The sequence below is a fragment of the Muntiacus reevesi genome, chromosome 1 (genome assembly GCF_963930625.1).
Source record: "Muntiacus reevesi chromosome 1, mMunRee1.1, whole genome shotgun sequence".
In the NCBI taxonomy this organism is placed as follows: domain Eukaryota; kingdom Metazoa; phylum Chordata; class Mammalia; order Artiodactyla; family Cervidae; genus Muntiacus; species Muntiacus reevesi.
The window spans coordinates 201,626,507-201,651,082 of record NC_089249.1 but is presented as its reverse complement, the minus strand read 5'-3'; the positions used below and the strand labels follow the sequence as shown (position 1 = coordinate 201,651,082).

Sequence of the window (24,576 nt, the reverse complement as noted above, 5' to 3'; positions counted from 1 at the left end):
AATAGCAAGCTAAGGTTCAAACGGAATCATCAAAGGACAGAATCACATTAACTAGAGAAGACTGTAAGAAACTTCAAGGGTGAGAGAAGAACCAAAAGAAGGAACAATCTACAAAATAATGAGGCCAGAAGGCTGAAAAGGTAGGCTGAGGCCAGATGAGAAAGGGATTTATGTATCAATTAATCTCAGTACTTTAAAAATTAAATATTTCTGAGCTATATTTCTAAGATATACAACTTATTAATAAATACATGTATTACCAACATATAATTTATTTATTAACACATATTAATACACATATTTTAAAATATATAATCTATTTATAAATTAATACATGTAAAAAAATGGTTAATAAATGTATTTATAAATTAATACATGTACATTTATACATGTGTTAATTAATACATGTAGTACCAGCAAAAATGCCTTGTGTTCACTGTAAATAAACAGAAAAAAATCCACAAAAAGTAAGAGGATTACAGTACACATAAACTCTATTTTCTTCCCATGTCCCATTTTGCAAACTACATTTTAAGACACCTGAGCTAAACTACTGATCTTGTTAATTACTAAAAGAAAAAAGGTGTTCAAGTCAATAATTTCAAAACCAGTCATCAGTTTCCAGCAGACATCCTTTGTCATCATTTAATTGGCTTCTAGTCATTTATTATTATATATAGTAAGGCAATTACTTCAGTGACTTTCATATACATTTATATAAGCACTCTATCTTGTAGGGTTGAAAAAAGAAATTATTTAAAGTGAACCATAGAGAGTACAGGCTACAAAAAAACTGTGAAACGCACAGATGGCTGATTGCTGCCTGCCTGATTTTGTATTTCCTACCTTTTTCTCCCTTTGATACTTTAGCTTACATTTTTCAGTTGTCTTTACATTTATGCATATTTTGGTAAACATTTTTATAGCCAGGAATCAATAAATAATAAAATTAGTTAGTAACAGGAACAAAGATATTTTTTGAGTATTTTAAATAATAGAAACAGGAATGGTTGACATTACTGCATGTTTTTCAATGCACGAGACCCTGAGCAGAGTCTCTCACACATATAAAATCACTAAGAAGGAAACACAACTTGCCCCAAGTTACACAAGAAACCTCAACAAGCTGATACAAACAGGCACTCTATTTTCTTTAACAGGCAACATGCTCTGAGGGATATAAGCATGATGATTCATATTTTCAAAGCATGTACACTCTGATGGGAGAAACAGACATTTGAATAAAAAAAAATACAATGTAGTATAATAAACAGTAACAGGTATATACATGGGATACTACAGCAATGTAGACATGTATACCTAATCCTACCAAGAAAAAATCATGGATTCCTCCCATGAGATGATATAAATTACTTAAATTAAAAATTTTACTTTTAAATTAAAATCCTCAGTCATACCAGCCACATTTTAAATGCTCAAAAGCCACATGTGGCTGGTTACTATCAGTTTGGAAACCACAGATATAAAACATTTGCATCATTGAAGAAAGTTCTATTAGACAGAACTGGTTTAGACTATGTGCCAGATATATATTCTAGATAATTAGACTTTCTAATAGGTGGTAGTAGGCCATAAAAAGACTTAAGAGTTTAAAAGAAGTAACATTGTTAAACAATTCTTTTTACTGATAAAAGTAAAATGAATGAATTATTTGGTAGCACGGGATAGAGGAGTACATTAAGAATATAGCTAGGAGTACACACCAGAGAGAAGAGAAAAACAGAACTTGAAATAAAATGATTAAGGGATATTTTTAAATGTAGAAATTATATAATACTTTTCAATTAAAAAAATTCTCCTAAGTTCTTAAAATGAAAAATCAGTGCTTTTACGATAAAGATTGGTGGGGGGGGGGGGGGTGGTGGGAGATGTTACCACAACATTTCTAAAAAGAATGACAGTGAACACTAAGGCAATGACATGGGGAAACAGATAAGGGCACAAACATCTGAAAGAACCTAGAGATATCATTAACTGATTAAACCTTGAGTGTGCACATATGTTCTATCAGCACCATCATGAAAGACAGGCAAACTCAATACTGTCATCCTCATTTTTGGAGGTAAAGCAACCAAAGCATAAACAGTTCAGATAAAATGTCCCAATTGCACAGTAAATTAAAGAAGAATTCAGACAGATGGCTCATCTAAATAATAGACTATTTTTACTTGTCTTAATTACCCATCCAATTCACTGAATATTGCTACCAATCACCTCTATGCTATTTCCAAATATCAAGTACATCCTCCCCAAAGATTCAAGTTTTGAAATCACTGGGAATATTTGAAGATATTTAAATGTGTTGTGAACTCTGAAAGCAATACCCAAAGGAGTTTCAATAACGTTATTACTGTTATAGAAGTGCTCTTTTAACATTAAAAAAAAAAAAAAAAACTTTTCAAGTTAAGAGTGTGCTTCTCATCTTTATACAAAGCAATGTACATGAAAAGACTGAAAGTATTTCATAAGAACAAATCATTTTTTCAATCATTCTAAGCACTCAGTATCTTTCAAACATGTGCAAAATTTTTAATGCTCATAAAATCTGACGTACAGGTTTGGATTAATGATACTTAAGAAAACTATCGTAACAAAACATTCCATACATCTTTAAGAATTTTTTACCTTAAGCATTCTAGCAAGAAAAAGTTGATGGTTCGCAAATGAAAAGAGAAACTGTCAGAAGAAGGAGCTAAGATGGCGGAGGAATAGGACGGGGAGACCACTTTCTCCCCTATAAATTCATCGAAAGAACATTTGAACGCTGAGCAAACTTCACAAAACAACTTCTGACCGCTAGCAGAAGACGTCAGGCACCCAGAAAAGCAGCCCATCATCTTTGAAAGGAGGTAGGACAAAAGATAAAAAGAGAGACAAAAGAGCTAGGGACAGAGACATGTCCTGGGAAGGGAATCATAATAGAGGAAGTTTCCAAACACCAGGAAATCCTCTCACTGTCGGGTCTGGGGGAAGTTTTCGAATCTCGGAGGGCAACCTAACTGGGAGGGAAATAAATAACACCCACAGATTACATGCCTAAAAGCAACTCCCAGCAGAAAAGTACCCCAGATGCCCGCATCCGCCACCAGCAAGTGGATGGGGCCTGAATGCCCTGAGGGCAATCGGAGGGAGCTAACGCGAGACAGCTACTTAAACTGTGGGATAGCAAGAGAGAGAGAGAAAATTAACCTGCCCGAACACACTGCGGGCCCGTTAGCAGAACAAACGAAGAACTGAGCGATCCCAGAGAAGAGATAGCCGGCGGCAGACTGGCCCATCCCCGGCCGGAGGCAGGCAGGAGGGGAAGGGGGCAAATTCGGCCCCAGAGACGGCGTCCCCCAACAAACTGCAAACAGGCTCCCAGTTTCTAACCCAACACTTACCGAGATTCTGGATGGTCAACATCCGCCGGGAGGGTCGCGGCTAGAGGCCAGCTCCCCAGAACAGACACAAGGCGCACCCGACCGGTGTGCATGGAAACTGAGGCTGGGACCGCGGACGGGAGAAGGCGCACCGCACCCGGGGAGAGTACGCTCATCAAGCTCCTGGCTGCCTGAGCTGCTCGGGCCGGGGAAGGCACAAAACTCGGGCCCAACCGAGTCCGCGCTTTTGTGGAGTACCCGAAAACTGGAACCGCACGCAACTCAGGGCCCGCTCCATATAGAGCAGCCGGGAGCCTGAGCAGTGTAGACGGGGAAGAGCACACACCCGTGAGCGGGGGCAAACCCAGTGTGGCCGGAAGACTGTGACTGCTCCCCACACAGGCCAGTGATATTTGTCTGCAGCGCCCCTCCCTACCCGCAGCACAACTGAACAAGTGAACCTAAACAAGAGACCACCTCCGCCCGCTTGTGTCAGGGTGGAAATTAGACACTGAAGAGATCGGCAAACAGAAGCCAAATGAACAAAGGGAACTGCTTCAGAAGCGACCACTGAAACAGATTAAAATCCCTATAGTTAACACTGACTACACCAGAAGGGGCCTATAGATATTGAGAAGTGTCAGCTGGAACGAGGAGCTATCTGAAACTGAACCGAACCCACACTGCCCGCAAGAGCTAGAGAGAAATTCCTAGATATATTTTTCCTTTTTTTCTTTTTAATAATTAAAAAAATTATATATATATTTTTAAATTATTTTATTTTCTTTTAAAATTCCCTATTACTGCTCCATTACTCCTTAAATTTCATTTTCATATATTTTTACTATTTTTTTAATTAGAAAAAAATCTTTTCTTTTTTAATTTGTTTCTCTTATTTTCTGTTAAAGTCATCTATTACTCCTCTACTACTCCTTAATTTTCATTTCACTATATAACCTTGCAAAAAAAAAAAAAAAAACAAGAGGCCGTATTTTTAAACCTAACATCATATATATTTCTAAAATTTTTTGTGTTTTTGTTTTTAATATTGTATTTTTAAGAGTCTAACCTCTACTCTAGATTTTTAATCTTTGTTTTTCAGTATTTGATGTCAATTTTGGACATTTAAGAATCCACTATTCAGTACCCATTTTTACTCAGGAGTGTGTTGATTACTCTCTCCCACTTTTGAATCTCAGTTTTCTCCCTCAGATCACCTCTATTTCCTCCTTCCCCCTTCTCTTCCCAATCCAATTTTGTGAATCTCTGTGGGTGTCTGAGCTATGGAGAACACTTTGGGAACAGAGAACTGTGTAGATCTGTCTCTCTTCTCTTGAGTCCCCCTTTTTCTCCTCCTGCTCATCTCTATCTCCCTCCTCCCTCTCCTCTTCTTCATGTAACTCTGTGAACTTCTCTGGGTGTCCCTCACAGTGGAGAATCTTTTCACCATTAACCTAAAAGTTTTATTATCAGTGCTGTATAGTTGGAGAAGTCTTGAGACTACTGGAAGAATAAGACTGAAATCCAGAGGCAGGAGACTTAAGCCCAAAACCTGAGAACACCAGGAAACTCCTGACTACATGGAACATTAAGTAATAAGAGACCATCCACAAGCCTCTATACCTACACTGAATCCAACCACCACCCAAAGAGCCAATAAATTCCAAAGCAAGACATACCACGCAAATTCTTCAGCAATGCTGAAACATAGCCCTAAGCGTAAACATACAGGCTGCCCAAAGTCACACCTAACATAGAGACCCATCTCAAAACTCACTACTGGACACTCCATTGCACTCCAGAGAGAAGAAATCCAGTTCCACGCACCAGAACACTGACGCAAGCTTCCCTAACCAGGAAACCTTGACAAACCAATCTTCCAACCCCACCCACTGGGTGAAACCTCCACAATAAAAAGGAACCACAGACCTCCAGAATACAGAAAGCCCATTCCAGACACAGCAATTTAAACAAGATGAAAAGGCAGAGAAATACCCAACAGGTAAAGGAACATGAAAAAAGCCCACCAAGTCAAACAAAAGAGGAGGAGATAGGGAATCTACCTGAAAAAGAATTTAGAATAATGATAATAAAAATGATCGAAAATCTTGAAAACAAAATGGAGTTACAGATAAATAGCCTGGAGAAAAAGATTGAAAAGATGCAAGAAATGTTTAACAAGGACCTAGAAGAAATTAAAAAGTGTCAATTAAAAATGAATAATGCAATAAATGAGATCAAAAACACTCTGGATGGAACCACTAGTAGAATAACAGAGACAGAAGATAGGATATGTAAGGTAGAAGATGAAATGGTGGAAATAAATGAAGCAGAGAGGGAAAAAGGAAAAAAGAATCAAAAGAAATGAGGACAACCTCAGGGACCTCTGGGACAATGTGAAATGCCCCAACATTCGAATCATAGGAGTCTCAGAAGAAGAAGACAAAAAGAAGGCCATGAGAAAATACTCAAGGAGATAACAGCTGAAAATTTCCCTAAAATGGGGAAGGAAATAGCCACCCAAGTCCAAGAAAACCAGAGAGTCCCAAACAGGATAAACCCAAGGTGAAACACCCCAAGACACATATTAATCAAATTAACAAAGATCAAACACAAAGAACAATACTACAAGCAGCAAGGGAGAAACAACAAATAACACACAAAGGGATTCCCATAAGGATAACAGCTGATCTATCAATAGAAACCCTCCAGGCCAGAAGGGAATAGCAGGACATACTGAAAGTAATGAAAGAGAATAACCTACAACCTAGATTACTGTACCCAGCAGGGATCTCATTCAGATATGAAGGAGAATTCAAAAGCTTTACAGACAAGCAAAAGCTGAGAGAACTCAGCACCACCAAACCAGCTCTTCAACAAATGCTAAAGGATCTTCTCTAGACAGGAAACACAGAAAGGCTGTATAAACGTGAACCCAAAACAACAAAATAAATGGCAACGGGTCCACACCTGTCAATAATTACCTTAAATGTAAATGGGTTGAATGCCCCAACCAAAAGACAAAGACTGGCTGAATGGATACAAAAACAAGACCCCTATATATGCTGTCTACAAGAGACCCACCTCAAAATAAGGGACACATACAGACTAAAAGTGAAGGGCTGTAAAAAAATATTTCACACAAATGGAGACCAAAAGAAAGCAGGAGTCGCAATACTCATATCAGACGAAATAGACTTTAAAATAAATGCTGTGAAGAGAGACAAAGAAGGACACCACATAATGATCAAAGGATCAATCCAGGAAGAAGATACAACAATTATAAATATATATGCACCCAACATAGGAGCATTGCAATATGTAAGGCAAACGCTAATGAGCATGAAAGAGGAAATTAACAGTAACACAATAGTGGGAGACTTTAATATCCCACTCACAAATATGAATAGATCAACTAAACAGAAAATTAACAAGGAAACACAAACCTTAAATGACACAATGGACCAGTTAGACCTAATTGATATCTATAGGACATTGCACCCCAAAACAAACAACTTCACCTTTTTCTCAAGTGCACACGGAACCTTCTCCAGAATAGATCACATCCTGGGCAATAAATCCAGCCTTGGTAAATTCAAAAAAATTGAAATCATTCCAGTCATCTTTTCTGACCACAGTGCAGTAAGATTAGATCTCAATTACAGGAAAAAAGTTATTAAAAATTCAAACATATGGAGGCTAAATAACACGCTTCTGAATAACCAACAAATCATAGAAGAAATAAAAAAAAATCAAAATATGCATAGAAATGAATGAAAATGATAACCCCAAACCCAAAACCTATGGGACACTGTAAAAGCAGTGCTAAGGGGAAGGTTCATAGCATTACAGGCTTACCTCAAGAAACAAGAAAAAAGTCAAATAAATAACCTAACTATACACCTAAAGCAACTAGAGAAGGAAGAAATGAAGAACCCCAGGGTTAGTAGAAGGAAAGAAATCTTAAAAATTAGGGCAGAAATAAATGCAAAAGAAACTAAAGAGACCATAGCAAAAATCAACAAAGCTAAAAGTTGGTTTTTTTAAAAAATAAACAAAATTGGCAAACCGTTAGCAAGACTCATTAAGAAACAAAGGGAGAAGAACCAAATTAACAAAATTAGAAATGAAAATGGAGAGATCACAGCAGAAAACACTGAAATATAAAGGATCATAAGAGACTACTACCAGCAGCTCTAAGCCAATAAAATGGACAACTTGGAAGAAATGGACAAATTCTTAGGAAAGTATAACTTTCCAAAACTGAACCAGAAAGAAATAGAAGATCTTAACAGACCCATCACAAGCAAGGAAATCGAAACTGTCATCAGAAATCTTCCAGCAAACAAAAGCCCAGGACCAGATGGCTTCGCAGCTGAATTCTACCAAAAACTTAGAGAAGAGCTAACACCTATCTTACTCAAACTCTTCCAGAAAATTGCAGAAAGTAAACTTCCAAACTCATTCTATGAGGCCACCATCACCCTAATTCCAAAACCAGACAAAGATGCCACAAAAAAAAGAAAACTACAGGCCAATATCACTGATGAACATGAACATAGATGGAAAAATCCTTAACAAAATTCTAGCAAACAGAATTCAACAACATATTAAAAAAATCGTACATCATGACCAAGTGGGCTTTATCGCAGGGATGCAGGGATTCTTCAATATCTGCAAATCAATCAATGTAATACACCACATTAACAAATTGAAAGATAAAAACCATATGATTATCTCAATAGATGCAGAAAAAGCCTTTGACAAAATTCAACACCCATTTATGATTAAAACTCTCCAGAGAGCAGGAATACAAGGAACATACCTCAACATAATAAAAGCTATATATAACAAACCCACAGCAAGCATTACCCTCAATGGTGAAAAATTGAAAGCATTTCCCCTAAAATAAGGAACAAGACAAGGGTGCCCACTCTCACCACTACTATTCAACATAGTTTTGGAAGTTTTGGCCACAGCAAACAGAGCAGAAAAAAAGTAAAAGGAATCGAGATAGGAAAAGAAGAAGTGAAACGCTCACTGTTTGCAGATGACATGATCTTCTACATAGAAAACCCTAAAGACTACCAGAAAATTACTAGAGTTAATCAAAGAATATAGTAAAGTTTCAGGATATAAAATTAACACACAGAAATCCCTTGCATTCCTATACACTAACAATGAGAAAACAGAAAGAGAAAGTGAGGAAACAATACCATTCACCACTGCAACAAAAAGAATAAAACACTTAGGAGTATATCTACCTAAAGAAACAAAAGACCTACACATAGAAAACTATAAAACACTGATGAAAGAAATCAAAGAGAACACAAACTGATGGAGAAATATACCGTGTTCATGGATTGGAAGAATCAATATTGTCAAAATGACTATAGTACCCAAAGCAATCTATAGATTCAATGCAATCCCTATCAAGCTACCAATGGTATTCTTCACAGAACTAGAACAAATAATTTCACAATTTGTATGGAAATACAAAAAAACCTCGAATAGCTAAAGTAATCTTGAGAAAGAAGAATGGAACTGGAGGAATCAACCTGCCTGACTTCAGGCTCTGCTACAAAGCCACAGTCAACAAGACAGTATGGTACTGGCACAAAGACAGAAATATAGATCAATGGAACAAAACAGAAAGCCCAGAGATAAATCCACATACATATGGACACCTCATCTTCGACAAAGGAGGCAAGGATATACAATGGAAAAAAGACAACCTCTTTAACAAGTGGTGCTGGGAAAACTGGTCAACCACTTGTAAAAGTATGAAACTAGAACACTCTCTAACATCATACACAAAAATAAACTCAAAATGGATTAAAGATCTAAATGTAAGACCAGAAACTATGAAACTCCTAGAGGAGAACACAGGCAAAACACTCTCAGACATAAATCACAGCAGGATCTTCTATGACCCACCTCCCAGAATATTGGAAATAAAAGCAAAAATAAACAAATGGGACCTAATGAAACTTAAAAGCTTTTGCACTACAAAGGAAACTATAAGTAAGGTGAAAAGACAGCCCTCAGATTGGGAGAAAATAATAGCAAATGAAGCAACAGACAAAGGATTAATCTCAAAAATATGCAAGCAACTCCTGCAGCTCAATTCCAGAAAAATAAATGACCCAATCAAAAAATGGGCCAAAGAACTAAACAGACATTTCTCCAAAGAAGACATACAGATGGCTAACAAACACATGAAAAAATGCTCAACATCTCTCATTATCAGAGAAATGCAAATCAAAACCACAATGAGGTACCATTACATGCCAGTCAGGATGGCTGCTATCCAAAAGTCTACAAACAATAAATGCTGGAGAGGGTGTGGAGAAAAGGGAACCCTCTTACACTGTTGGTGGGAATGCAAACTAGTACAGCCACTATGGAGAACAGTGTGGAGACTTCTTAAAAAACTGGAAACAGAATTGCCATATGACCCAGCGATCCCACTTCTGGGCATACACACTGAGGAAACCAGATCTGAAAGAGACAGGTGCACCCCAATGTTCATCACAGCACTGTTTATAATAGCCAGGACATGGAAGCAACCTAGATGCCCATCAGCAGACAAATGGATAAGGAAGCTGTGGTACATATACAGCATGGAATATTACTCAGCCATTAAAAAGAATTCATTTGAATCAGTTCTAATGAGATGGAGCCCATTATACAGAGTGAAGTAAATCAGAAAGATAAGGACCGATACAGTATACTAACACATATATATGGAATTTAGAAAAATGGTAACGATAACCCTATATGCAAAACAGAAAAAGAGACACAGATGTACAGAACAGACTTTTGGACTCTGTGGGAGAAGGCGAGGGTGGGATGTTTTGAGAGAACAGCATCGAAACATGTATATTATCTAGGGTGAAACAGATCACCAGCCCAGGTTGGATGCATGAGACAAGTGCTCGGGCCTGGTGCACTGTGAAGACCCAGAGGGATTGGGTGGAAGGGAGGTGGGAGGAGGGATCGGGATGGGGAATACATGTAAATCCATGGCTGATTCATGTCAGTGTATGGCAAAAACCACTACAATATTGCAAAGTAATTAGCCTCCAACTAATAAAAATAAATGGAAAAAAAAATTAAAAACTAAAAAAAAAGGAAAAAAGAAACTGTTAATTTCCACCACTATCTTAAATAATGATTCTGGGACTTACACGGTGGTTCAGTGGTTAAAAGCTCCATGCTCCCAATGCAAGGGGCCCAAGTTGAATCCCTGGTTGGGTAACTAGATCCCACATGCCACCAGTAAGACTGAACATGCATGTGCCACAACTAAGACCTGGTGTAGTCAAATAAATAAATTAAATATTTTTTTAAACAAATGATTCCTCCTGATCTCTTTGAACTGCTGATAATACCCACAAAGAAATAAAGATCCTATGGTAGTCATTAAACCAATTATCTACTGATAAAGATATCTGCTACTAAAACTTATACCCATCCTTATCTAACTATTCCAAAATAGAAGGAGGAACACTGCCAAATTCACTGTAGTAAGCTACAATCACACTATCAAAATCAGCCAAATACACTACAAGAAAAGAAAATTACAGGCCAATATCTTTGATGAATACAGATGTTAAAACCCTCAAAAAATATTAGCAAATCAAATCCAGAAATATATAAAAAGGATCATATAGAACGATGTAGCTGGATTCATTTTAGGGTTTCAAGGATAGTTCAACATACACGAATCAATCACTCTGATATATCACACTAAACAAAAGGAGAGGAAAAAACCACATGATGGAAAAAAAAAAGCATTTGACAAAATTCAACATCTCTTCATGAAAAAGCTCTCACCAAAGAGGGTAGAGAGAGAACACAGTTCAACATAACAAGAGTCATTTATGACAAATCCATCACACTCAACAGTGAAAAGCTGAAAATCTTCCCACTAAATTAAGGAATGATATGAGGATGCCCACTCACCACTTCTGGACAACACACTATTGGAAGTCCCTGTCATAGAAATAAGACAAGAAAAAAAAGGTATCCAAACTGGAAGGGAAGAGGTAAAACTGTTACTATTTTCAGATGACATGATACTTTCTATAAAGAGCCCTAAATTATTCATGCACAAACCCTCTTAGAGCTAATAAATGTATCTGGCAAGGTAGTAGTATACAAGATTAAAATACAGATATCGGTTTTATTTCTTTACACTAGCAATGAAATATCAAAGAAAAAGGAAAAAAATTCCTGTTTAAAATTATGCTAGAAAAGCAAAATACCTAAGAATAAATTTAACCAAGGAAGTGAATGACCTATATATTGATAACTATAAAACACTGATAAAGGAAAATGAAGATAATGCAAAGCAGTGGAAAGATAGCTCATGGTCTTAGACTGGAAGAACTAATATTGTTAAAATGGCAGTCTACAGATTTAATGTAATCTCTAACAAAATACATAGGAAATTCTTCATAGAATTAGGGAAAAAATCCTAAAATTCATATGGAACCACAAAAGACCCAGAAAAGTTCTATTCAAGAATATACAAAATGTCATTAGTAGCTCCATAACTGAGTGATGGGACTAATCAATTTTTAAATTTTCAAAAATAGGTAAGAATCATTTGTGTAATAAGTCCAAACTTAATTACAACTTGAATTAGCTAAAATTAATTAGTGACAGGGAAAGTTACTAAATAACAAGTGGGAATTCCCTGGCAGTCCAGTGGTTAAGACTTGACACTTTCACTGCCAAGGCCCCAAGTTCAATATCTTATCTGCAAACTAAATGGTACAGCCAAAAAACAAAACAAGAAAACCATTAAATAATAAAAACAGGAAATGAACTTTATGTAATAAAAAATTTGAGGACTACTTCATATGTTATTGTTTGTTGTCAGAATGTGCTCAATCAAAGAAATGAGGCAAATAATAACTAAATCCTTACAGCTGCTCAAATTTAAAACTCTAACACAAACAACTCCCTAAATAATCCTCCTTATTTCTAAGATAGAATGAATTTGTTTCTGACAACCAAAAGAATATAAACCCTTGGGAATTTTGATACCCTAAATCTCTAGGCTGTTTTTATATTTTGAGGGATAAAGTTTCCTTTGAAAACTTATAAAACACACGTGGATTTATTCTTTCTTAAATTATCCTTATTCCCTAATTCAACTATTGCATTAGTCAAAAAGTTTGTTCAAGTTTTTCCTGTAAGATCATATGGGAAATCCAGAAAAAACTTTTTGGCCAACCCAATACTTTTCAATCTGAAAAGTGGCATCTATCATTTCAATATTAAAGACTTGAAAAGATTTTCTGGTTTTATGGAAGTTGTTTATTTTATCATCTTTCAGTATTTGCCTGTGAAAACATACCTTTAACACTTGCATATATTTCTGCACTAGCATACAGTAGCATAACTGCCCCACACCTGAATGGAAGAATTGACATATTTTTTATTTCTTTTGTATGCCTTAGGGCATAAAAGAAAAAAAAGCTCCCAAACGAGTCTATTTTCTGAGTTTTCTGGGCATACATGCACTCAGGGCATACTGTTCAAGCAACAAAAAGGTAAGAAAATCCACAAGCATGTCTAAAAAAAGACACATTAAAAAAAATTCTTTTACACCATTTAAACAAAAACAAATACCCCACTGGTAAGAGTATTTCTATTAAAGTCAACACAGCAGAAACATTTTTAAAAATTATATAGATATCTTTACATGTCCCAAACTTTTATGTGTAGAGCCCCAAGTGTTTATCACCAAAAATATATGCTGATATTACCAAATGTTCATACTATATATGAACATTAAGTAATATCAATGAAATGTTCCAAAATATACTCACAGAAAGATAGCTGTTAATGTCCACATCATCAGTAATAGTCTGGCGTTCTCCTTTACAATTAATTTTCCGAAACCTTCTTCGAGACTGTCTGGCAGGAATTTCTCTTTGTAGAATATTATCTTCATTATCTTTGGAATTCTCTACCTGAAACACATGTTCACATTCCTGATTAAACATCCAATTTTTCCATATTGCTGACAGTCTGTGTAGTTTTAACAGGCTCATAAGGAGGCTTCATCTACTTCAAGCAAGAAACTGCCTCAAGAAAATAGTCTGTATAGGACAATGCTCATGAGTACAAAAAGATTAAAGGTGACATTATAAAGATCTGGAGACCACAGTTTCCTCCCAGGAAATAGTCTTTCTTGCTTACATGAGCATACATCCTCCTAAGTAAGTCACTTACCAGAAATGAAGGCTGTTAACTACACCTACACATTCAATAATCACAACATCTGAGTTAGTCTAATTACAAACTGCCTCGTTATACACATATTTAGCAAACAATTATGGTTATGCCTTCAGTGAACTGCTAACCAATGAAACAAAAATGCTTTATGTGTTATTCTTTGATGTCCATCTTAATGTGTGAAAACAATCAAGAGTAAATAAGGCTGGCATCTTCTAAGGAGGAAGGGAAATTAACATTTACTGAGGGCTTTAGGCCAGCATGCATATACATTATACTAAACAGTTTACACAACAGCCCTGTAATCAGGTATTACTATTTCCAATTTAAAGGTGAACAAGGGAAAATCCAAAAAGATCAATGACTTCCCAGTCTTCTAACAGTGATACTTATTAAAGGTGATCTAGAATACAAGCCTGTTTTCAAACCTTATGCCACTGATACAAGACTACATTGCCAAGGGAGGGGAGGAGGGGAAGGAGAGAAATAGGTGAGGGATATTAACTACAAACATCCAGCTGTAAACTAATCACTTGTGGATGTGAAACGCACAGGGTGAAGGATACAGTCAATAAATACGCAATAACACTGCATGGTGACAAGTGGTAATAGCACTTATTGTGGTGATTATTTTAAAATGTACAGAAATACCAAATCACTACTTCAGGTAAGAGAACTAACCTAACACTTAGGTTAGTTCAACTTAAGTGTTTTAGGTTGATTATACTTCAAAAACAAACAAACTCACAGTAAAATAGATCAGATTTGTGGTTCCTAGAGACGAGGGCTGAGGGAAGAAGAACAGAACTGGAGGAATCCACCTTCCTAAATTCAGACTATACTACAAAGCTACAGTCAACAAAACAGTATTGTACTGGCACAAAAATAGAAAAATAGAGCAAATGGAACAAAACAGAAAGCATGGAGATAAATCCTTACACCTATGGACACTTTAACTTTGACAAAAGAGGCAAAAATACACAATGGAGAAAAGAGAGTTTCTTCAACAAGTGGTGTGGTTTTCCAAAAACTGATGAACTACGTATAAAAGAATGAAATTAGAACACTTTCTAACACCATACACAAAAATAAACTATAAATGGGTTAAAGACCTAAATGTAAGACTAGAAGCTATAAAACTTAGAAGAAAACATAGGCAGAATATTCTCTGACATAAATCACAGCAAGATCCTCTATGACCCACAACCCACAGTAATGGAAATAAAAACAAATAAATGGGACCTAATTAAGCTTAACAGATTTTGCACAACAAAGGAAACTATAAGTAAGGTGAAAAGATGGCACTCAGAATGGGAGGAAATAATAACAATGGAAACATCTGCAAAGAATTAATCTCCAAAATATGCAAGCAGTTTATGCAGCTTAGTAACAGAAAAACAAACAAGCCAATCAAAAAAGTGGGCAGAAGACCTAAACAGACACTTATCCAAAGAAGACATACAGATGGCCAATAAACACATGAAAAGATGCTCAACATCACTTATTATTAGAGAAATGCAAATCAAAACCACAGTGAGGAATCATCTCACACTGGTCAGAATGGCCATTATCAGAAAGTCTACAAACAATAAATGCTGGAGAGGCTGTAGAGAAAAGGGAACCCTCTTACACTGCTGGTGGGAATGCAAACTGATAAAACCACTATGCAGAACAGTATGAAGTTTCCTTAAAAAAACTAGGAATAAAACTATCACATGACTCAGCAATCCCACTACTGGGCACATATCCTGAGGAAACCAGAATTGGAAAAGACACATCACATGTATCCCAATGTTCACTGCAGCACTATTTACAATAGCTAGGGCATGGAAGCAACCTAGATGTCTACTAGCAGATGAATGGGTAAGGAAGTTGTCATACATACACAAAATGGAATATTACTCAAAAGGATGAGAATGCAAAAGGAATATTACTCAAAAGCTATACAAAGGAACACATTTGAGTCAGATTTAATGAGGCAGATGAATCTAGAGACTATTAAACAAAGTGAAGCAAGTCAGAAAGAGAAAGACAAATACTGTAAATTAAGGCATATATATGGAATCGAGAAAGATGGTACCAATGATCCTACATGCAGAGTAGCAAAGGAAACAGAGATATAGAGAACAGATCTTTGGACTCGGTGGGAGAAGGAGAAGGTGGGACGATTTGAGAGAATAGCACTGAAACATATGTTACCATATGTAAAACAGACAACCAGTGTGAGTTTGATGTATGATGCAGGGCACCCAAAGCCAGTGCTCTGTGACAACCTGGAGGGACAGGTTGGGGGGAGGTGGAAGGGACACATGTATAACTATGGCTGATTCATACAGATGTATGACAAAAACCATCACAATATTTTAATTATTCTCCAATTAAAATAAATAGATTTAAAAAAAGAAAAAAAAGGAGGAACCTCCAGTTATAAGACAAATAAGTACTAGGGATGTAATGTCAACATGATAAACAAACACTATCGTACACAACTGAGTGACACACATGTTATATATGAAAGCTGTTAAGAGTAAATAAGCATTCTCATCACAAGAAAAACATTTTTTTCTATTTCTTTAACTTTCTAGCTACACGAGATGATGGCTGGTCACTAAATTTATTGTGCTGTATCACTTCATGATGTAAGTCAAATAATTATGCCTTAAATTTATACAGTGCTGTATGTAAATTGTATAAATTTATATATACACAATAAATAAAACTGGAAGGATAATAAAATAAATATTTATTATTATCCCATAAAACTGGAAGGAAAGAAAAAGACTACCTTGCCTATCTACTAAAAATTACAAATTACATCGCAATTTAAAAAAAATCACTTTTACAGAGGCATACTGACATGTTCTAAAGTAGACTTATAATTAACCTCACATTCAATAAATAACAAATAACAATTTCAGTTTTTTCCCACAATTACTTCTCCTGCTAATGTTTTATCACTTGCTGATATCGAAAATTTCCTAGTCATTCAAGAATGAAATTTCAACATTTCCAACTCCTCTGCTTGTCTTCCAAATCTTATCCTCAATCATTTCTTCAAAATTGTCAAATGATTTTTTAGAAATTCCTTTCATGATGCCTTTTTTTCATTCCCACTACCATCATTCCTTAGTCAAGCCTTAATCACTTCAGTCCTAAACTTACTGCTTCTGTCATGATCTTCTCCAATTCCATCTGGCACGGTCAGGTAAATCACCTAGATAAAACAGTATGTCATCCACTGTTCAAAATGCTACAATGGACCTCTAATGGATACCAAATAAATTTTACACTATTACATTTGATATCCCAAGCCATATTTGCTCCATTGCTGAAATATTTTTAGCACTTTATCTTACACAAGGAAGTCTGAAGAAACTGTGCCCACATCCTCCTCCCCACAAAAAATCCTCTCACATATAAGCTTCAATGATACATGCAAAACTTCCTGATGATTTCTCAGAAAAAATCAATGTCTAAACTGTTCTGTTTCCAGTGTGAGTGTTCAGGAATAAGTAGCAGTCAAGCCACTGTGACTATTCATGGTTCCCTACTTTGGCCATCTGATGCGAAGAACTGACTCATTTGAAAAGACCCTGATGCTGGGAAAGATTGAAGGTGGGAGGAGAAGGGGACGACAGAGAATGAGATGGTTGGACAGCATCACCGACTTGATGGACATGAGTTTGAATAAATCCCGGGAGTCGATGACAGAGAGGGAGGCCTGGCATGCTGCAATCCACGGGATCGCAGAGTCGGACATGACTGGGCAACTGAACTGAACTGATACATAAGTAACTTACATTCTGCTAAGCAACTTTACCTATGTCAATTTCTGTTATCCTACTCTTTTTATCTTCATATGCTGAAATACTACCGATCATGTAAGAACATCTCAATTGCCATCTCTTCAATAACCACAGGAGACATTCCTCTGACTGGTTTACTATGTGTACACAACCCAGAGTTCTCATAAATAGGACTGCTTTCAGGTCTTTGCATTCATTTGTATTATTTCTGCCTGAAAGTCATTCCTCCTCTGCTAAAATCTTGGCAAGCTATATATACCTTGTAACCCAGTTCAACTAACCCTATCTCTGCCCCAAGAAGGTACTACCCCTTCTACAGCACTAGGTATATTACCTGTAATTATTAGATAAGCCCACCTCACTACAAGTTCTCTAGTATAAGAACTGCATTATATTTATATTCATCTTTGCTCACTTATTAAAAATGTTTCCCAAAATGGGCATTAAATTCTTTCTTTCTCCCTAAAGATTTTAAGCCCTTTCAAGTATGCATAAGATACTCAACAAATATACAGGCAGGCAGAATAACTTACTGAATATTACTTTTCTGAAAGATATAATCCAGAAGACACAGGGGTTGGCAGTCTAATTCAAAACCACAGAATTTTGTACAGGTAGCAAATACATGTCACCTCTTTGAGATTCAATTCCTCTTCTAAAAAATGATCTTATTTACTAAATCACTACACCAGGCCAAGTATCAGAAACTATAAGTTATATCCTTTAAGGCTGACAACATAGCTACTCTTTCTGTTAACAGATGGTATAGAGCCTCATAAAACTTTTTATTTCACACAAATGGATGAGTAACAATTCAAAAAACTAAGTGTGACTAAAAAGTTCATTGCCTTCATACCATTCTATCCCACAGGATATGCTAGATTGTTTAGGTGAAATTCCAATATAATGATTCATAGATCTTTTAATATCTACCACGTATCCAGCAAAAACAGTGATTTAAATGATAAAGGATTTTCAAGACAGAAATAGTAGTAAATTAAAACTAGGAAAGGAGTTTCTAAGCCTCAAAAATATGGGGGGGAAGTACCAAATGAAAAGAAAGCAGCAAACAATGTATAAAAGATTAAACTCTCGCTGAATACAATTGAAATGTGAGATTAGATTTAAAAAGTGAAATCTTGTAAACACATACTGAAATGGCACAAAAGTAGGAATCCAAATGCAAAGAAGGAAGTGAAGGTAAAATGCCAGGAAGTAGGCTAGCAACAAAGACCCAACCTACCAGATGATTTCTCAACTTTAAAGGCAAGACTTTCCACTTTGATGGTTAGAGAATCCACTAAAGACAGGGAATACATAAGAGACTCACTCATCTCCAAGAGCTACATCCTCACTGCAAGGTTTAAGTCTATCCTGCAGAAGGGAGAGGAAGGAAAACTGCTTGGCACTGAGAAAAGACCTGCTGAGGGTGGGGGAAATTCAAGACAGAGGCCATATTTAATGCAGGTCTATAGTTTTAATTCATTATACTTTAAGTGTATAAGAAAACTCAAAGAATTTTAGGACAAAAAACATACATACATGCAAGAGACAAAAATAAATCTAAAACCTCTTTGCAAGAATGCAACTTTAACCCAAACCTCAAAGAATCCCCACACCTAAAAGTTCAAGACACATTAAGAGACAAATAACTGCCCCCCATGAAAACCCCAAAACTAAAAACAGAAAGAAAGAAAAAAAAAACCAACCTCAACTACAACAAAACCTAAGAGACATGATGAACAACTATGGACAGAAAAGGTAGCAGAATCACATCTGCAAATATTCCAATATATTAGAAGTATCAGAAAATATAAAGCTATGATAAAGAAAAAAACTTTAAACAAAAAAAAAACTTGAAAATAAGCCAGAGATTATAAATAGCAACCAAAGAGATAAAGACCAGAAAAAAAAGAAAAAAACCCTCCCCAAGTGCCCTCCCTCCCCACCGCCAGGCTAGCAAATAGTGAGTAACAAGAAATAGCCATCTACATTAGAAAGAAGGATGAGAACATGGAGATATATCCTGTCTGAAACACAAGGGCACAGAGAAGGCCTAAAAGTGAGGGTGGAACAGGAACACTCAGAAAAAAAACCAGTCTCAGCCCTGAACACAAAAGCAACAGTAGAGAAAATTGAAACTACTGACCTCGCTCACTTCTATCAGAAGAGATGTGTTCCTCTCCAGGCCTAAACACTATCTATCTTCTGTCTTTACTGCCCTAATACACAATATTGGTATCAAATACAAAACAGTAACTCACATAAAAATAAAAAGAATTAAAAAAAAAAATACTCAATCCACTGACAAGAGACCAAGCAATCAACAGGGCAATCGATGAAAATTAAGACCCAGATCAACATCAGACAGAATTTAAAACTATAATTAACATGGTAATGGTTCAGCAGAAAATGTGGACAATATAACTATACAGATGGAACAGACATAAGAAAGGTATTAGAGCAAAATGAAAGTGTCAGAAACAAAAACGTGGTACTAAAGATGAAGAATGCCTTTGATCACTAGACCTGATGCAATCAAGTCAACAGAAATTACCCAAAGTGAAAGAGAGAAAGTAAAAAAGAAAAATGAAGCAGAATAGGTGTTTAGATAGTCAGATACTTGTAGGAGCCAATTTTATGAGCCCAATTCATAACATCCTTCATGAAGAGCTTCAGACTAGCTCCTCTAGGAGACTAGGAGCTAGTCTGCTCCTCATGACTAGCAGAAAGCTTCTACACAAAAACACATGCTTGACTGCATGTATTCTCCCTTCACCCAAATCACAATCATACTGACCTTCCTCCCTGCCTCTTTGGAGCAGTTTCTTAGAGCTACCTGAGGTGCTATCTCCTGGGTTTTAGTCCTCACTTTGCCCAAATAAAACTTAACTCGAAACTCTCACATTGTGTATTTTTTAAGTCGACATTAAGAACTAACTAAAAAGAGAATTAGTGAATTAGGAAAACAGAGCTAAAAAATAGTAATGCAGAGTACAAAGTCAGAGTGAGATGAAAAAGAAGAAAAAAAATCTTAATATAGAGAATTAGCTGAAAATACTTAACATATTTAAACCAAGTTCAAGAAGGTGATAATAGAAAAATGAAGATGATGTCCAAAGAGAAAATAACTGAGATTATTTTTACTAAGCTATTCTAAAATGTCCAAGAAAGGGACTTCCTGGTGGTTCAGTGGTTGAGAATCCACCTTCGAGCACAGGGATGTGGGTTTAGTCACTGATCAGGGAACTAAGACCACATGCTCTGGAGCCAGTGCTCCATAACTACAGAAGCCCCTGTGCCACAATGACCTAGCACAGCCAAAGTAAAACACAAAACAGATCAAAACTCTCCAGCAAATCTGAAGCAGTATATTTAGGTTAGGTAGTTAGAATAGGAAACAGGAGTCCAAAATGGCGGTGGCTAAAAGACAGGGAAGGGAAAAGCACGCGAAAACAGAACAAAGGAAGGTGTGAAGACACGAGTGAGGACCTCAGGTAGAACAAACAGCACTCCTGGCTAGCCCAATTTACATCGGGCAGGCCCAGGGGGAGGAAAAAACATAAAACAAGGAGCCAAAGGGCTCTCGCTCTCTTTCTCTCTCCTGTGCTCTGGTTCGCGTCTTTGGCTTGGCATGCCCTCACGCCTGGAGGATGGATTCTCCTGTTATTTTCTAAATAAAATAGAGCTGTAACACTGATTTGTCTAAGAGCTGTAACACGGTCTGTTTGAGACGTGAGAGCTATAACGTGGTCTGTACAAGACCCAAGAGCTGTGACGCACCAAGGACTTTAATGTCCGTCACTTCAAATCTTTGTTGTGATGAGACAGAACCGAGGAGAATACACTCGCTGACACTTAGAAACTACAACTGCAAATTCACACAGAAAAGATAAACAGATTTTCAGTGCAGCCATAAGAGAAACAAAGATCAGCTATAAAGGAAAGGCAATTAAAAGAATAACTGACCTCTCAAAAAACAATGGATACCAGAAAACAGTATACATTGTTGATAAAAAAAAATGATTATTCTCCTAAAAGTGCATTCATAGCAAAATAATCCTTAAGAATAATACAAAATAAAGCTATTTTCAGGCAAAAGAAAGAAAAAGAAAAAAACAATATACTCAGCTGAAATGTTTACTAACAAAACCCCTTTCTTAAAGAAAAATTTAAAGGATGTGGCCCAAGATGTAACACAAATGGTACCATAAGTAAGGTCTCAAATTCAAGAAATAACTAAAAGCAAAGAAACGTTAAATACATGGCTAAACTGAGCAAACAAAGACTGCATAAAATAATACTATAAGACAAAACTTGTGAAATCAGTAAGTATTACTGTCAAAAGCAATTATGTTTTGTTAATAGTCACCAGTAATAACCTTTTATCAACTTTGCTAACTTATTAACTTTAGTTATTTTTAAGTAGCCTAGAATTAGCATGAAAAGAATAGACCAAATACACTGTATCTAACGGAGTATTGGGGGAGGGAGTTGAGAGTGGAAAAAAGAACACACTATCTTATATAGAGAGCAAAAATAATAAGAGAAAAAAAATAATATATAAAAATGACATAATGTGGTAAAAGTAAACCCAAACCTGTCAGCAATCACAATGGATGTAAATGGAAGAATCTTTCCAGGTTAAAAAAATAAATCTTCCATCAAACGCAGAAAAAGAGTTAACAGCCTTCAAGTAGTAAGGCCCACAGAACTGTTGTTGTTCAGTTGGTAATACGTGTCCAACACTATGCAACCCGTGGACTGTAGCTCGCCAGGCTCCTCTGGTCCATGGGGTTTTCCAGACAAGAATACTGCAGTGCGTTGCCATTTTTTTCTCCAGTAGATCTTCCCGACCAAGGGATCTAACCAACATCTCCTGCATTAGCAGACAGATTCTTTACCACTAAGCCACCTCTGAAGCCCCAAGGCCCACAGAATCTGGATACATAAATGAAAAGAGTCCTAGAAATTAAATCACAAGGTAACATCTCACTACAAAAATAATGAATGCAAGAATTCTAAATTCAGTTATTAAGTTAAGCCTAGAAGAACAGAAAAAATATAACAAATATAACAAGCCTTTATTGGTTATATAAGGGGCTTTCCTGGGCAGTGGTAAAGAATCCACTTGCCAATGCAGAAGATGCAGATTTGACCTCCCAGTCGGCAAGACCCCCTGGAGACAGAAATGGCAATTCACTTCAGTATTCTTGCCTGGGAGATCCCATGGGCAGAGGAGCCTGGCAGAGTGCAGTCCATGGGATCACAGAGTTGGACACAACTTTAACAACTAAGCACAGCACATTCCCCATCACTAAAAACAGACCCCTAAATGTTGAAAATAGTGCTACATTAACAGTCATGGCCTGGGTTATGGGATTTGTGTCTGTTAAATTACACCACAGCCTTTAGGTAGTACAATTACAAAGGGTAGTTATACTATTATAAAAATCTATTAATAATCATATTAAGAGATCAAAGGAGAAAAAAGCACAGATCACTGTAACAAATGTAGAAAAAAAGGTTTTAATCAATTTCAATATCCCCTCTTGCTAAAAGCTGCCCTGGTGGCTCAGACAGCAAAGAATATGCCTGCAAAGTGGGAGACCCAGGTTCGATCCCTGGACTGGGAAGATCCCCTGGAGAGGGCATGGCAACCCATTCCAGTATTCTTGCCTGGAGAATTCTATGGACAGAGGAGCTTGGCCGGCTACAGTCCAAGAGGTCAGAGCCAGACACCACTGAGCGACTAACACTCACTTTTTGCTAAAAAATTTTCACACTATTTTTTGATAGTCAAGCTATCCCTTTTAAGTTACAAACTTCTGACGAATTTTCCATAGTTTTTTTGGTATTTCTTTGCTTTCTGACACTAATTGCTAGCCTAATACATTTCCTACTTCACATGGGATATAATCTAACATTTCCTTGGTGGCTTAGCTGGTAAAGAATCTGCCTGCAATGTGGGAAACCTGGGCTCGATTCCTGGTTTGGGAAGATCCCCTGGAGAAGGGAAAGGCTACCCACTCCAGTATTCTGAACTGGAGAATTCCATGGACTGTATAGTCCATGGGGTCGAAAAGTTGGACTTGACTGAACAACTTTCACTTTCACTGTATCATTTTAGTGGGAAAATAACATTTACTGATCATAATCTGGAATCGCTCTTATAGCCACAAAGAATTACTAAAACTACTTTTCAATGAATAGCCCTAAGAAACACACTTTTTCATAAAGTGAACCAACTTGGGAAGTAATTTTAAGACAAATGATGATACATTCTATTCAAATTTTGCCCTATAGCTTTACTTAGTCATTGGGGAAAAATGACTCTGAAAGATCATAATATATATGTCATTAACTGTATTGTATTAATTACAATTTGTAAATTTAGTCACATCCAATTAAATGTTATCTTAATGACAAATCATTTCTCTTCATACTATACACATGTATGTTGTATTTACATATGTAATAGCTTTAACCATATTAATATTACCATCAATTTCCTGATACTACATAATCTTGGTTCCCAATGATGTATGTATAGATCATTTATAAATTTATGTATATATTAACTATAATTACATGTGACATACACATAATTATTTGTCTCTCTATAGACACATATAAAAATCTTCTATAATATTGCCCTTACTACTAAAAATTAAACTACTGACTCCTTCTCTCTTCATGGATATCCCATTAAAAAGACATGGACAAAATATTGTCTTTTAAAGTCAGCAGACTACATCATGCAAAATGATAGGCTGGATAAAGCAAAGCTAGAATCAAGATTGCCAGGAGAAATATCAATAACCTCAGATACGCAGATGACACCACCTTTATGGCAGAAAGTGAAGAGGAACTAAAAAGCCTCTTGGTGAAGGTAAAAGAGGAGTAAAAAGCTGGCTTAAAACTCAACATTCAAAAAACAAAGATCACAGCATCTGGTCCCATCACTTCATGGCAAACAGATGGGGAATAAATGGAAACAATGACAGACTTTTATTTTCTTGGGCTCCAAAATCACTGCAGATGGTGACTGCAGCCGTGAAATTAGAAGACGTTTGCTCCTCGGAAGAAAAACTGTAACAAACCTAGACAGCATCCTAAAAAGCAGAGACATC

The 24,576-nt window shown here is 36.4% G+C and overlaps 1 protein-coding gene across 6 annotated transcripts in view; it reads right to left on the bottom strand.

Annotated features, from left to right (window-relative positions):
* Positions 1–24,576, bottom strand: part of RAPGEF6 (Rap guanine nucleotide exchange factor 6) — a 234,471-nt gene that overhangs the window by 134,479 nt on the left and 75,416 nt on the right. For all 6 annotated transcript variants that reach the window (XM_065918156.1, XM_065918157.1, XM_065918160.1 and 3 more), the window contains one exon: positions 13,229–13,372. In XM_065918156.1, coding sequence (XP_065774228.1) covers positions 13,229–13,372 — 144 coding nt within the window. The remainder of the gene's footprint in view (positions 1–13,228; positions 13,373–24,576) is intronic.